This window comes from Mustela lutreola, chromosome 1 (assembly GCF_030435805.1).
Source record: "Mustela lutreola isolate mMusLut2 chromosome 1, mMusLut2.pri, whole genome shotgun sequence".
In the NCBI taxonomy this organism is placed as follows: domain Eukaryota; kingdom Metazoa; phylum Chordata; class Mammalia; order Carnivora; family Mustelidae; genus Mustela; species Mustela lutreola.
The window spans coordinates 179,942,744-179,959,019 of NC_081290.1; the positions used below are offsets into that span (position 1 = coordinate 179,942,744).

Sequence of the window (16,276 nt, forward strand, 5' to 3'; positions counted from 1 at the left end):
GGCTGGGAGCTAAGAGCTCCCTAGTCTTATCAGAAATACTCATCCAAACCATCTCCTTCCGAAAAGATTCCTACAGATGAGCAATCTCATTCACTTGTGACACAATATTATTAATTTTAGATTCCAATTGTCATTTCCACTGCTTTGTTCTCCAATAGTTGCAATGGACAGGATAGTGAATCTGCAGCTGAGTTCAAGAGTTTCAAGTCCATGTATTAGATGCTGGAGGTGGGGGTGGGATGCAAAACCAACAAAGACAAAGTCCTTGTCCCCATCAAAGTCTACTCCAGAGGCACAGAACTGCTCCAAATCTGAAGAGAGCAATTCTAATGACACTTGGCATGTTAAGGGAGTGACACAGAGATGGGCCGCCCTGAGAGAACAGGGCAGAGAACCCCGTGGACTTGGCCCTGTAGTGGGTTGATTGGTTTCCCCCAAAAGGATGTGTCCATGAGGCACCTGGGTGGCTCAGTGGGTTAAGCCTCTGCCTTTGGCTCCCGTCATGATCTCAGGGTCCTGGGATCGAGCCCCACATTGGGCTCTCTGCTCAGCAGGGAGCCTGCTTCCCCCTCTCTCTCTGCCTGCCTCTCTGCCTACTGGTGATCTCTGTCAAATAAATAAGTAAAATTTAAAAAAAAAAAAAAAGGATGTGTCCATGGCCTAACTTCTGGAACCTATGAATGTGACCTTATTTGGAAAAAGGGCCTTTGCAGATAGAATTGAGAATCATGAGAGGAGATCGTCCTGGATGATCTGCCTGAGCCCTAAATCCAATGATCAGCATCCTTCTGAGACAGACAAGTAAGAAAAGGAGAGGATGGTGAGAGACAGAGACAGAGACTGAGTGACGGAACCGCAGGCGGAGGAAGGCCTGGAGCCACCAGAAGATGGAAAAGAAAAAGGAAGGATTCTCCCCCTCGAATCTATGGAGGGAAGAGGACAGCCCTGCCAATACCACTCAGCTTCCAGATGATGAAAGAAAGGCTACTGTTTTAAGCTTCCAAGCTGGGTATTTGTTAGAGAGGTCAACAAAACCGATACAGTCCATCTGGCTGGGACACTCTATGGTGTCCCCCCAACCCAGATCCAAGCCATCACAGAATTTCCCCAGAGAAGCATTTTCTGATGCCCCAACCCCCAAATTAGGTCCCCTTATTACTCTCCTCCAGCCCTAGCTGCCTCCAGACCCCCCATAATTTCCTTCCTAGTGTTCATTAGAACGTATTCTTACCTATCGCCCGTCCCTGCGCAATTGATTGAGACGAACCTGACACCAGCTCACGGTAAGGGTTTCTGTCGTGGTTTTGTTTTACTCTGCTCCTTTCCTCTCTCTTCTTTCCTGCTCCAGATACGGCAGCTCGGACACAAGTTAGCAAATCCAGGGCGCAGGCGGGGCAGGGAGGAGGGATGCGGAACAGAACTAAAGCACCCCCATGATCTCTCTCCTGCCGGCCTCCCAGTCTGGCCAGAGACTCAAAGTTCCATGTTAGACTGTCTGCTCTTTTTATACCTGAAAAATGGAATTACTCGTGAATACCTGAAAATGACTTGACAGGGCTAGCGGATTTACCTAAGACTTCATCCAGGAGGAGAGAGGAAAGCTGCAAGTGGGTCTTAGGGAAGGAGGAAGCTGCTTTCTCCCCGTGCCTTTCTCAGTTCGGCCCAAAGAAAAGCTGGTACGGTATGAGGTCATTTTCATGTTACTTTCTTCACTACAGGAAAGAGCAGGGATCTACATGGTCTGGCGGAGGAGAGAGGCGAGGGAGAAGGGAAGGCTTCAGAGCACTCTTTGCCCATGAGCCCTGTCCCCAGCTCCATCTGCCTGACAGAAGCTCTCAAAAACTCACCGTTTTGGAGACTGTCCTGTCAACCCAGTGGCAGCCACGTTCCCCATGCTTTGCTGAGCGTGCTGGGAGCGCCATGCATGGCTTTAATTGACGTCTCTAGAATGTGTGAGAAGAACAGGCGTGTGTTGCATCATTACAACCTCCAGAGTTTCCTGAAATAAAAAGAGCTCTAAATGGGGGTGCCCGGGTGGCTCAGGTCATGATCTCACGATCATGAGATTGAGCCCCGCATCGGGCTCTGTGCTGGGCATGGAGCCTGCTCGGGATTCTCTCTCTCCCTCTGCCCATCCCCCCCTAAACAAAGTTACACTAAAAAAAATTCACATTAAAAACAAAAAGACATTCACATTATATATCAATGGCTAATGAGCACCTTTTTAATACAGTCCCCTGAAAAGCAGAGCTTGTCACCCACTAACAACTGTTGCTAAGATCAGCTCGGGAAAAGAGTGGCTCCCTCCAAAAATCAGGGCGGCTTCCCAGGAGATGGGACATCAGATGGTGTAGCCAGTTTACTGGTGAGGGGTCTCAATGCCTGGGATTAAAAAGAGAAACCGTTTTTCCTTACAGTTGCCTCCCAGTGATACTGGGTCAGACCCGTCTTTCCTCCTGACTAGGTTCTGCAACACTTTAGTCACTTTGCCTTCCAAAACTGTCTCAGGGGAGACATTTTAAAAATGTCTAGGAATCGGCCCTATTAATGTTTGAACTTCAATTTCCCACTGGATTCAAAGCTCTTCCTGGATGAGGTCCCCTCCCCAGTCCTACTTCCAATTCACCTTGGGGAGGATGGATCATGCCTGCCTCTCACCTCCTTCCCTACACGCCCGCTTCAGTCAGGGTAGCGAAGAGGAAGAGAGAGGAACTGTCATGTCATCTTCCTTGGCGGAGAAAGTTCTCAGCTCTCTCAACAGGCATCCAGAGCCACTTTTCTAGGACCCAGAATGTGGGCTGTGGGCGGGTGGTCTGTCCCACCTGCCCTGCTCAGTGAGGGAGGGGCCCCTCCCCCGCGGAGGCTTCAGGCCTCATCTGGGGATGCGGACACACCTGGGACACCGTAAGTCCACGTGGGACTCAGCCTGCACATGTCCAGGCAGAGCAGCAGCTTCGGCCGCATCTTTGTCCGGCAGTCCCCTCACCAGGGGGATGCCCTCTCCTCCTTTCTCTTTCCCCCATGCTGTGGTAACACAGAGACAAACTAGCAGGCCCCCCCGACAGGAGAGTAGGCAAAGCCCCAACTAGGGGATATCATCCGTCTCCCTTTCTTCCCGTCACCTCCCTCATCTTCACAAGCATTTCTACCAGGACCTTACTCCCTTCACCACAGGGACAGACGCCACCACCCAGTGTCTCTACACAGAAGGTCTTGGGGGGAAAAATACCGGTTCCTTGTCACACTTCCCAAAGGCAGCCTTCCCCCTCACATATCTCTCCTCAGATCAAGAATGAGGACTCAGAGAGGGGAAAAGGCAGTTGAAGGAACAGAGAGGCAATGTTAGTCCGGGTGTCTGAATTTTTTCAGTAAGCTGTATGGGTAAATCACAGCTGCCCCCTTTGGCAGTTTTCTGGATTTAGATTATCACTACCTGGAGACTGATTTGTTCCTGACTTTGAAATCCTGAGACAGCAGACATGACATGACATACTGAGGTAATAAGTTTCCATGAAATAAATATATTTATCTTCAACAATTCCAGAAAGACTACAAAATGTTAAGAATATTAGGCTCTAACACCTTTCTTTTTCTTGGCCAGGCAATCTAGTGATAGAGGGGGAAATGGCTGGTGAGGCTATAGCTTGTTGAAAAGAAAGCCCCATAAACATGGAAGTTACATACATACGCACATTTTCATATGCACATTTGAATTTACATGCTGAATACATCATATACGTGTACTGGAACGGTGGGGAATACACATATATATAATTATACATATTAGTTATGGACATATTATAACATATATCCACTTATAAGGAGTCACAACCATTTCTTCTGGATTACAGAAATCCAAGTGATTCAACAGGGTTCTCATGGTGTGTAATATCCGTTTTTCCCTAGAAACCTCTTTTCTCTAACAGCATGCTCTTGTTTTATGTTGGTGGTGTTCTCACTTTCTGTTACTTAGTTTCCTTTTTCCTCTCATTCACTTAGTCTGCACTTATCAAATACCAAAATGTCTCTGGAATCAAAGACAAAACCATGTCCTCCTTCAAGGAACTCCCATTTCGGTGGGGAGAGCAGACCCACAAACAGACCACTAAAACATACCAGGGCAAGAATGGAGACTTGCACAAGGCACACAGCTGGTGCTCGATAAGCACTGGTTAAAAGAATATGGAGAAGAAACTGGCATTCACCCTGAGGAGACACAGTGGGGTAAGAGGTAATCACAAGGAAAGAACAGTCCAAGAAATAACACTTATGCCAAGTCATAAAGGATTATAATCAAACTGCCTCTTCCTTATAACAAAATATCATGAACATTAATCCATGTCAATAGACACAGCTCTAAAATATCATTTTTAACAGCAGTTTAGCACTCCATAAGAGAAATATACCATAATTTAACCACAATTTATACATCAATATATACAGATCCCAGGTCTGCATGATTTAAAACAGTTAGTATTAAAAATTCTTTTCTGGGGGGACGCCTGGGTGGCTCAGTTGGCTGGACAACTGCCTTCCGCTCAGGTCATGATCCGGGAGTCCTGGGATCGAGTCCCGCATCGGGCTCCCAGCTCCATGGGGAGTCTGCTTCTCCCTCTGATTTCTCCTCGCTCATGCTCTCTCTCACTACCTCTCTCTCAATAAATAAATAAAAATCTTTAAAAAAAAATTCTTTTCTGGGGCATCTGGGTGGCTCAGTCAGTTAAGCATCTGCCTTCAGCTCAGGTCACAATCCCAAGGTCCTGGGATTGAGCCCCATACTGGGCTCCCTGCTCACTGGGGTGTCTGCTTCTTCCTCTGCCCCTCCCCCTGCTTGGTTCACCCTCTCTCTCTCAAATAAATAAATAAATAGTCTTAAAAAAATAAATTTGAAAGATGAAAAATAAATAAAAATTCTTTTCTACCTTTGCTCCATGTATTGAATTGACTTATGAACTAATTATACAGACTGGGGAATAAGTAGAATGCATACTTCCATCTTTTAATACTTTCTGACTAGGTAGAGCCCCCCTCAAAATAAATTTGTATAAAGAGTCACAAAAGTCATGAGGATGACACTCAAGTGCATTCATTTCTTCCCAAGTTAAAAATCTGGCAGGGGGGTGGTGGGAGGGGGTGGGGGGTAGGAGGGAGCGATGGCAGAGTGAGCAAGATATTCACTCTTTATTCAACGGACGGGTATTTTTCGAGCACTTAGTATATGTCAGGTACAGTGCTAGCTCCATGCCCTTCTGGCCAAACTAAGGTTTGAATATCATCGTTTGGATTTGTTCATTAAAATAGCAGTACCCTTCACTATTACAGATGGCAAAAGCTGCCACTGATTCAAAGCTACAGCTTCCCTGCATTTCCTTAGCAATGAATGGAAATCAGGATTCAAGCCACACCACCCAGTGAGATCTGTGAGTATGCTTGGTCAATCAGTATTCCTTGTCTGGATGTGCAGCTTACGGAGTTTTCAGCAGAGCTGTAACCCAGTTAGGAACTTAGGAAGGACACTGAGGGGCTTTCACTCTGAGAGCAGCCAACGGGCTCCTCTCCAGAGGGGGCTCCTGTCCCACATCCACTTGAACTTTAGGTCTGTTTGCTCCGCCAAAGCCTCAGTTGGGCCAGCAGGCTGGGCTGTGACGCTGTCAAGCCCAGGGCATACTTCACACAGAACAGAGGATGCAGGAAGGGCTCCTGCTCAAGAAAAAACCTATGCTCTCATTAAAAAAAAAAAAAAAAAAAAAAATCACCAACTCTCAATGGGCTCCACTTAGGGCTTTTTGGGTTTTTTTTAAGATTTTATTTATTTAGTTAGTTGAGAGTGTGTGTGTATGAGTGGGGGTAGGGGCAGAGAGAGAGAGTCATAAGCAGATACCACACTCAGTGTGGAGCTGGACTCGGGGCTCAATCTCACAACCCAAGATCAGGACCTGATGGGAAATCATGAGTCTGAGGCTTAATTGACTGAGCCCCCCAGGTGCCCCGCCCCCCCTTAGGGCCTTTTAATCTCAGGTGCACTTCCCCCTAACTTGCAGGGATGCAAAGGGATGGGAGAAGACAGGCTAGGCGTGAACTTCAGAGTACAGAAGAGGAGGAGAAGACATTGCCATCGCTAAGCTCTTATTTTTATAAAGCCATTTAATAATGGAGTCAAACAACGTCCACAAATATCTACTTTATATAAACCTATTCCTCCCATGGTGATCGATGTCACTAGATAGTAGGTCCAACTAACAGGCAAAAAAAAAAAAAGAAGGAAAATGTCGAAGGGAAACTGCCATCTTTTTGTTGGTTCTTCCCAGATGTATCAAACTCAGAATAGCTCTGCAGTCAACAAACCCCGCGGGCAGCTTTCTCCGGAGTCATTAGTATTCCAGAGAGGACATTAATTCAACTTAAAATCTGCAGTTAATTTGCTAAGGTATTTAGAATGGGATGAAATCAATCGGCAGTCATTCACTGGGCATGGTTATATGCTGAATAGTACGTATCAGCTCATAACACTTATTAATCTATAAGATGTAACAATTATTACACATACTGATTTTACTTTAATTCTTATGAAATAAGTATGAGACAGGATTCCCACTCTTTTTTTTTTTTTTTGAAGATTTTATTTATTTATTTGACAGAGAGGGAGAGATCACAAGCAGGCAGAAAGGCAGGCAGAGAGAGAAAGGGGAAACAGGGTTCTTGCTGAGCAGAGAGCCCAATGAGGGGCTCAATCTCAGGACCTTGAGATCATGACCTGAGCTGAAGGCAGCGGCCCAACCCACTGAGCCACCCAGGCATCTGAGGATTCCCACTCTTAAGAAGCTTCCCATCTATTTCATGAAATACCCATTCTTTAACTTGCTGCTTCTTAGAAGAGGACGCAAATCTACTTAGGAACAGATATTTGGGTTTGAATTACTAGGACAAAAAGTCCATTCATAGGCCAGGCTCATTGACAAGGCATGTGAGTACACTCTACTGACTTAATCCGTTCTAAGATCGATACCACCCTCCAGGTGAGCTTGGACTCCAAGCATTGCAAAGCACTGCTTCTGATTCTGCTTCTAGGACTCTATGTCCTTGGTGAGGAGGGCCAAGGGTTGCTGACTCAAGATCAGAGTGTTTGAGTTCAGAATAGAACCTGGTTTCCTCAATCTTGCATGGGAGGGAGGCTTATCTTTACACGAAGACAAGGAATATTACATAATCCGTGTCACTGCAGATGGCTGTTCATATTCCAACAGCCCGTGGATCACTGCAAGGACAGTTGCCTTAATCTCCACAAAGAAAACCCTCAATTATATGCATAGCTTCGATCAAGGAAGAAAGAATCTATCTGATGCATGTTGACCAAATGACAAAGGATTTCAGGCAGTTAAGTAATTGACCTGCAATATGGGTGTACTTGGGAATGCAATTTATTTTTTATCATCCTTGGTCGGGTAACGAATTAAAATCACAGTAGGCGCACCAGGCTGTCAGGGCCATAGCTAAGGAGGAAAACAGGAGTTGGCTGTCGGAACATTCACAGCCAGCCAAGGAAACAGGCCAAATGAGGCTTAAAATGAAGTTTTCCTGCGCACATTTCACAAGTTCAGGCAAACAGGGAAAATAATTCTTCCCTTTCCCTACCCCTTCTCCAACATAACACTTAGCTTTTGGAGGAGATACGCAATGGTCTCGTTTACACTGACTGATGATGGTCATGTCCACCACACGGGATGATCTTACAATCACTTGGGTGGGCGAGAAGAAGGAAGTCTGAATTCAGAATCCAAAGACCGGGGATTTCATTTTGTTTCTGTTCCTGACCCGTGGCCGACCCTGGGCAAATCACTACCTCGAAGAGCTTTCACTGACCATCCGTCATATCAAGATAATCCATGATTTGCCTATCTCATCTAGTTATTATAAATCTTTTTTTTTCTTTCCCTTCAAAGTCAAGCTTCTAGAAAAATGGAATAATCACGGTCTCAATTTCTTCACCCCTCATTCACCCCCAACCCAAAACTGACCCTCCACAGGGAGGCTCGACGATCACTGCTGTCAAACCTACAAGGCTCGGCACCCTTCACTTACTCCCGAGTATGTTCGGCAGTACTGAACGCCACTGGTCTAAATTTCCACAGCAATTTGCTTTTAAAACAATATCCCCTAATGTCCCCTTGAATTAGTGCTCTCCATGGCTTTGTCCTTGGGCTTTGCTTTTTTATTATTTCCAGTTTCATTGAGATGTAATTGGTATATAACATTGTGTAGCTTTAAGTATACAATGTAATGATTTGATATAGGTAGTACGAATTATAAAATGATTACCCCTAGTTAATACCTATCACCTCTCGTAGATACAAGCTTTTCCCCCCTAGTGATGAGAGCTTAGCAGCTCTCAAATATACAATACAGTCTTAACCACAGTCATTGTGCTCCTCATTACAAGTCCAGATTTATTCCACTTCAGTCTGGGTAAGCTGATCCAGGCCCCAGTTTCAGCTACCATCCATGAGTGTGTAACACTCCACGTGTTGTGTAAATCCAGGTGATTTACCTAATTTAAGTTTAGCTCATATATTTGCATCTCATGCATATTCATATATCGTGCAAATTAATCTCATGTTCTATCATGTAAATTGAACTCATGTGAATCTAGGTGAGCCATCTATAGGATTACTACTCTCCTGGAGTCTATTCTGTTTTTGGAACTCTCTTCCTGAATGTTCTAGAGCTCTCAGAATTCAGAAAATCTAAAATCAAAGTCATTTGGTTTATCTCCCCTGTCCCCTTTTCTCTCTCTTCCTGTGTTCCTTCCACCACTCTGAAATCAGGTACCCATCTCTAATCTGTTTTCAAAATTCTATTTCTGAAGTTATTCTCAAATATATCTTTTACCTACCACTGCCCCCTTCCTTGGGTCAGGTCCTTTTCATCTCTTGAACAGACTACATTGCAAAGGCCTATAAATTAACCCCCTTCTCTTATGTCAGGTCCTTCTGAGGCATCCTCCACACGGGTGCCAGAGCAGTTTTTCTAAACAAATCTGATCCTCTCTCTACCCTGCCTTAAAATCTGAATTGTGAGTCTGGAATAACTTAAGAATACAGAATGGAGGTCCCATTACATCCTGGCTCCTTCCCTCACCAGTATCATATCTCCTTCTCACCTTGGGTTACCGCTATTTTGAAATCCTGGCCACTTCCATTTGCTGTAGGACAACTTGGTGAATTTGCATTAGGTTGTCTCTTTCTGGAATGTTCTCACTTGTTTTCTGCTTATTTAAATCTCATTCATGTTTAAAGCTCAGTTCCCACATCTTCTTCCCTATTGTATAGTCCCTGTCTTCCTTTTCCCATCAACCTCAAGTAGTTTAATTTCCTTCACAGTACCTTGTGCATACCTCTGTTCTTACATATGCCACCCCAAATTGCAGTTGACTGGTTATCTGAGCTTATCTGAGGACAGGAATCACATCTTGACTATCTCCCTAATTAATATAACCCTATATTAATTTTTTTTGAAACTAAGAATAGGCAATAACCCTGAATCTGGCCCCCCACCCACTTGCTTCATTCAAACTCTCTAGCAATTACCTTGTTTCCCTGGTCTTGCTGGTTTTCCCACTATTGTCTCCCACACTGAGTCTCTGACTCAGCTTAGCCTTCTTAGATCAACAGTCCAATTAACTGTCTGCCCAGGTTCGACAGAGGTTGGCCCAAGGCGTTGGCCTGTGAACTCCTCTATCCAGCGCCCTGCTCCAAGGCAGGCCAGCATCACCTGTCCCAGTTTCCTTGGTGGGCAGTCCAAACCCAGACCCCTGAGCACCCACCTGCAGGTGTGGGAGAAAAGAAAGAGGGAGAGGCTGGGCTAATCGGAATGCCATTTTCTCCTTTTCTAAGAGCAACGTTGTAGACAATGACTGTGTGTTAAGATCGCAGGTAGTCTGTTGACGAGCATCAGTACACGGCTGAAGGGACAGAAAACCACTTTGTGGGTGGGAGTTGCTGTAGGGAAGAGGAGCAAGGAATGGCTTAGGAAAAAAGGAACGAAATCTTTCTCGTTCTGCGTGCTGGCGGTGTCTGTTGCGACGCAGTCAGAGATGGGGATGTCTGAAGTCTGAGCAGACCACCGTCTATTCTTCAGTGCTGCTAGATGGTTGCTGAAAGGCACATGGAGGCAAGTGTCTAATTAAAATGCCCGGCTATTTATTGCCTATTCTTAGTTTCAAAAGACAATGAATGTTGTTGGAGCAGTGTGTAGACATTTTGCTTAACATGAAAGGCAAAAAACTCCAAAATTCAGATAGCTAACTGGGAAATGTGAGCAGAAGAGTTATAAGAACACACTTGCCGCATGCCTCCAGTCAACTCAAGGTGCAAGAGTCTTTTTTTTTTTTTTTTTTTTTTTTAGTTTTTTGTTTTGTTTTAAAGATTTTGTTTATTTTTCTGGGAGGAAGAGAGGGCGCACACCTGTGAGTCAGAGCACAACCTGGGAAAGTGGGGGAAGGAACAGAGGGAGAAGGAGAAGTTGACTCCCCGCTGAGCAGGGAGCCTGATGTGGGACTTATCCCAGGACCCTGGGATCACAACCTAAGCCAAAGGCAGACATTTAACAGACCGAGCCACCCAGGCGCCCCTCAAGGTTCAAGAGTCTTACACCAAGAACTCTGCTGAAGTGAAGTGTGTAAATTAAAAATCCTAGCATTTGTCATTGTGAGGAAAACAAACATGAGAGATGTTCTAGACTTTGTCCGTTAACAACAGAGAACCAAACTTATATTAGGTTTGTCCCAAATAAACCCACAGAGAATTTATTACAGGAACTCATTATAGCATTTACACCCAAAGTATAGTCTTTCTTCTGAGTGACAGCTTCGGAGGCTGCTAGAAAATGGTGAAACACTAACCAGCACCCTGCCTATTAGGAAAAGGGTAGATGGGATCATTTTCACTTCCAAATCAGAACATCCCAAGATAATACAAACTCCCTTCAGATTCTAGGTGGAAACATGTTACCACAACTCCCTTTTCTGTCCTCTAGGATTAAGAATTATGTTGTTCTTCTCTGGGGTGGGAGGAACAGCCCACAACTCCAATAATACACAGCAACATACAATAATATTCAAGAACATACAGAGAGAACACACGGTCTCCCAGTGCAGAGTGGCACGAACTTGAATGTTGGCACAGCTCGTGACCCTATGAAGGGGTCCCGGGATCAAGCCCCGCATCGGGCTCCCTGCTCAGCGGGGAGTCTGCTTCTCCCCCTCCTTCCTGTTCATGCTCTCTCTCACTATCGCTGTCTCTTTCAAATAAATAAATAAATTATTAAAAAAAGAAATACCACATGAAAATGCTTGGCATGGGCCATAACACGCAGGAAGCACTCACTAAGTGTTAATGTTGATGATGACGGTCGTGCCTCTTATCTGAGCAGGGTCAGTGGGTTTCAGACCTCCCTTTCTGAGCCAAAACACCACCGTGAGCTCTTGAACTCCCACCGGCTGCCTTAGTATTTACGCACGTAGAGCGCAGATGTTTAAACCAGTGGTGCTGGGATAGTCCTTTGTCATACAGTCATGTTAAGAAGCATTACGGCAATGAGGGTTGGAAAGGAGAGGAGAATGGAAGTCTTTCCAGAGATACAGACTTTGAAAGCCTCAAGTTAGATCAGTTTAAGCCATACTTTCATAGCGTTTTTACTTCTGACTATTTCTTTTGCAAAACATGTACGATTTCCTCTGCTGCTTTGGTATGGATCTGGAGGGAACTCATTTTAAAATGCTGCAAAATTAAAAGATTTGGTTGCCTTTTCTAACAAAGAAAGGTGGAAGAAAGTTCACAGCGTGAGACAAACTGGACAAGTGACACAGCTCACTCTGCTGACATCTCACGACAGGACTGAAAGCTTTTCCTCTTAACCTCAACCACTCGGGGAAATAGATCTGTCAGGTTCGACCACTCTCTCCCCCAAAAAGCAGAATCATTAAATGAAAATGCAAACTTGTACCCAGAGTCCTATAGCAAGTGGACAATTCTTTTAAAAACTTCACATTTTATGACTCTTTACAACTATAAAATGCCACTTTTCAGAACGGAACCACCCGCTTACTGCAACAATACTGCTGAGCACTGCGCATTGTGAGGCATCTGCTCCTTGTTCCCTGCTTTATCCCTGGCCCTGACACCCCATTTTGCTTCTGCTGTGACCACAGTGTAACAGAAAGACCTTCATTGAAGTACTCCCTGTTTCCAGATGTGAACCGGACACGCCCCACACTCTTTCACCAGAAATGCCAGAATGCCGGAAATGCCAGAAATACCAGAAATGACAGAATAGTACACATGTGGGTGTTCACATGTCTTACGTCTGCACACACGCGTGTGTTTTGTCCATGCATACCAAGGACACACACGGCCACAGGGAGAGATGTGAAGTTGAGTTGTACCTCATAGAAACTGAAGAATACCTCACTAGACTAAACACAGAAACTAGATTTAGGAAAAATTCATGTCCAGAATACATTCTGGACGTCCAGGGATTCACGTCCTGGACGCCCTGGACGTCCAGGATACACGTCCAGGGATTCCTGTGAGATTCCACCTGTGAGTTGGCCAAAATTTGAGGGAGCCCAAAGTCCAAGCCAGAGACGTGGGTGCTGGGAGGGAAGGGCCAACGTGTGCCACCAGGTAGCGCCATGAAGCTCCAGTCCGCCATCTCTCTCTTTTCTCTACGTGGACACTTCTTGACCAAATACGGTTCTCTGTCTTCAGTTTCCGACTCCTCCCCACATCCTGGCATTCATGACTCAGTGGACGACACCTGCCTCCAAGGTCCTGTTCCAGGCCCAGCTTGTCCAAGTTTGCGTTGTTGTATCTCCAACACACCACAATCCCCATTCATCCACACCGGTCCCTCACACTCACACTCATGCCATCCCCTAATCTTGTTTGTTCTTTTTTTTTTTTTTTAAGATTTTATTTATTTATTTGAATAGAGAGAGAGAGAGATCACAAATAGGCAGAGAGGCAGGCAGAGAGAGAAGAAGAAGCAGGCTCCTCACTGAGCAGAGAGCCTGACACGGGACTCGATCCCAGGATCTTGAGATCATGACCTCAGCTGAAGGCAGAGGCTTTAACCCACTGAGCCACCCAGGTGCCCCCCCCAATCTTGTTTTTTCAGAAGAAATGTAATATTTGCTATTTTTGAGCTCTCCTTTAGTGTATGGTCAATGTCGTCACTGCTATTATGTCCACAAATATGCAATACAACAGGAGCACCATTAGAATACCATTCCCTCAGCACTTTATTGTGTGAGATGCATTATACATATATGTGTGTCTATAAATGCCTGTGTATGTGTGTATTAACCACCACGTGTGAGATGGGCATTATTATCTCCAGCTCACAGAGGAAGAAACTAAGGCTCAGAGAGACTTGTCGCAGATTCTTACAGCTAACCAAAGCTTGTGTGTGTAGGTACTACACAGAACTGGGGGCTGCACTCATTTTTTAGAAATTTCAGGATTTCATTTTGAAATTCTATTTTTAGGATTTCACAGTGCAATTTCTGTTGATATATATTAAATAGGAGGAAGCATTAACGCAAATTAGAATGGACACCACATAACATTTTAAACATGACTCTTCACAAAAAAAATTCCTCGTTTTCCACACTCTTCCATGCAGAGGTCATCACCTACTGCCAACATGTAGAGTTGACCAGACCCCGCAGAGGTGAGGGAGTTCTGCCTTCTGGGTTCTGCCTTCCTGGCCTTTATTTATTATGAATCTTGGATTCATTCTCTGGTTTCTTCTCATGATGATCCCAGCAGGTGTTAATTTTCACTGACAATCAACTGAACCCACACCAAAGTTTACCCTGGGAATATTCTGATGGAGCTAGTAGGAGAGTCTCCACTATTAATTTTATCTCATAAATATCGTAATGTTTAGAAAGTCTTTGAGGATGCCTGGCTGGCCCAGTTGGTTAAGCATCTGCCTTCAACTCAGGTCATGATCCCAGGGTCCTGAGATCAAGCCCCACTTTGGGCTCCCTGCTCAGTGGGGAGTCTGTTCCTACCTCTGCCTGCTGCTGTTGTCCCTGCTTATACTCTCTCTCTCTCTCTCTCTCTCTCTCTCTCTCTCTGGCAAATGAATAAATAAAATCTTTAAAAAAAAAGAAAAGAAAATCTTTGAACATACATTTCTCTATCCATATCCCAAATGAAGGAGTATCTGTAACCCTACTGCAGCGAAGGTCCAGTATGGCCCCAACTCTGGACCACACTGAGTTTAACAAACACCACTCAATGGTCATCATCTCTGAAGCTGACTCGCACATAAGGCCAGCTCTTGATAACCATAAGAAATCTCACAGTGGAGACACCCTTCTCATGCTGATCCTGTTCATCCTTGAACTTTTTCTAACCATAACGCTAAGTCCATCTCTTCAGTCTTTGGCATATCACTCTCTATTTCTGGCAAATAACCTACCAGTGTTTCTAAAACCAGCCTATATTGCCATCACTGTGTCCCTACGGGCCTAGTTTTGGCATAAGGATCTGGTCAGCTAAGGCTGGCGTTATTCACATCTTGCTCTGGCTTTCTCTGAGGACCTGCAGAGGTCTACTTGCTTCAGAAACTGGATAGCTGTGGACATTGGGATAAAACATAGTTTTCATTGCAGTTTCTTAAAGGATTCCTTTAGACTTTCTAAATTCAGTGAACTCACAGAGCACTATATAAGTTTAGTTCTGGAGCTGGCACATCCATTCCCAAGTAAACAATCATTGACAACTCAGATTTCAGCATGTCCATGAGAATGTGTCTAGAGCTATCTATGTTTCTGTCACAACTCCCCACCTTTCTACCATTATCATAAAGTCTGTTAGCCATGGTAATAATGTGCTCTTGAGCTGGGTATAAAAATGTGCTCTCAACTCAGGTAACAAAGCAATGACGTCACTCTAAGGTTCAGCTGAGTACTGACTCTCAGTGCATGATGTTAGACAAAAGTTCCAAGAGCAGCCCTATGGAAATGATGACCTTTGTGGTTCATGCTCTGGGAAGTAAGACAAAGCACAGTTCTTTAGAATGGTAACTGTGTTCTCAGTTCAACACTCTCGAAAAGGGGATTGCATTTTCTGCTTTCATCTGTTGAAGGATGTGAAGCGGTTCTGATGCATAACCCTCATGAACACATCTTTTTTTTTTTTTTTAAGATTTTACTTATTTATTTGACAGACAGAGATCACAAGTAGGCAGAGAGGCAGACAGAGAGAGGGGGGAAGCAGGCCCCTGCTGAGCAGAGAGCCCAATGCCGGGCTCCATCCCAGGACCCTGAGATAATGACTTGAGCCAAAGGCAGAGGCTTTAATTCACTGAGCCACCTAGGTGCCCCCTCCCCTTTTAAAAGATTTTATTTATCTATTTGAGAGAGAGTGAGAGAGAGCACGAGAGGTGAGAAGGTCAGAGGGAGAAGCATCCTAAGAAACTTCTGATGTCTCCCACACTTCTCCATCCTATTTCAGGTTCACTGGACCCCTTCTTCACTGCCTGCCCCCTCACTGTGTGTCATCGAAATACAGTAGATAATTTGGCAGTTAAAGGGCAAGTAGAAATCTGGCAAGGAAAATAATAATTTCCTGTGTGGGCTGGGGGAGAACAGAAAATCTGTGAACACCACATTAATAATTTTATTTCATTATTTATCTATTTATTGGTGCCAGATTATCATTTTAAGTTGATTTATTTCCTCCCTTTTCTCATTCCCCTACTCTGTAATTTTTACTTCAAACAGCTCAGATTTTAATCAAGTAAATAATAGTTTATATTATACAGCATTCTGTATTTTCTAGTAGAAAAATATTTAATTAATGTCATAAGTTTCAAAAACAAAATTCAAAAAGTTACTTAGACATAACCTCTAACTTTCACAGTTTCATTGCCTTATAATATTTTGCATTAAGCCTTTTACTAATTATTTTTTAAAGTAATCTCTACACCCAACATGGGGTTTGAACCCCAGATTCCAAGATCAAGAGTCACACATTCTACCAACTGAGCCAGTCAGGCACCCCCCATTGTCTATTTTTTGTGTGTGCATTTCTTGCTCAACCTGAAAAAATTTTTGAGGTAATATTTGTTATTAAAGTATGGGAATGAATTACTTAAAAGCCTTTTGTGTATGAAAATGGTTTTTGAAGCCTCTGAAATTACTGAATCAATGATTTCTCCTAAAAAATCTAGCTGTTGGGACACCTGTTTGTTTGGCTCAGCGGGT

The 16,276-nt window shown here is 44.3% G+C and overlaps 1 protein-coding gene across 2 annotated transcripts in view; it reads right to left on the reverse strand.

Annotated features, from left to right (window-relative positions):
* Positions 1-1,489: 1,489 nt before the first annotated feature.
* CWF19L2 (CWF19 like cell cycle control factor 2) overlaps positions 1,490-16,276 on the reverse strand; it is a 185,787-nt gene continuing 171,000 nt past the window's right edge. Inside the window, exons 18-19 of one of the 2 annotated variants that reach the window (XM_059179578.1) lie at positions 1,848-1,943; positions 1,490-1,510 (exon numbers count right to left, since the gene is read on the reverse strand). In XM_059179578.1, coding sequence (XP_059035561.1) covers positions 1,505-1,510; positions 1,848-1,943 — 102 coding nt within the window. In that variant the 3' untranslated portion in view covers positions 1,490-1,504. Of the gene's footprint in view, positions 1,511-1,820; positions 1,944-16,276 lie in introns of those variants that run through there. The other variant, XM_059179577.1, reaches the window with a different exon arrangement.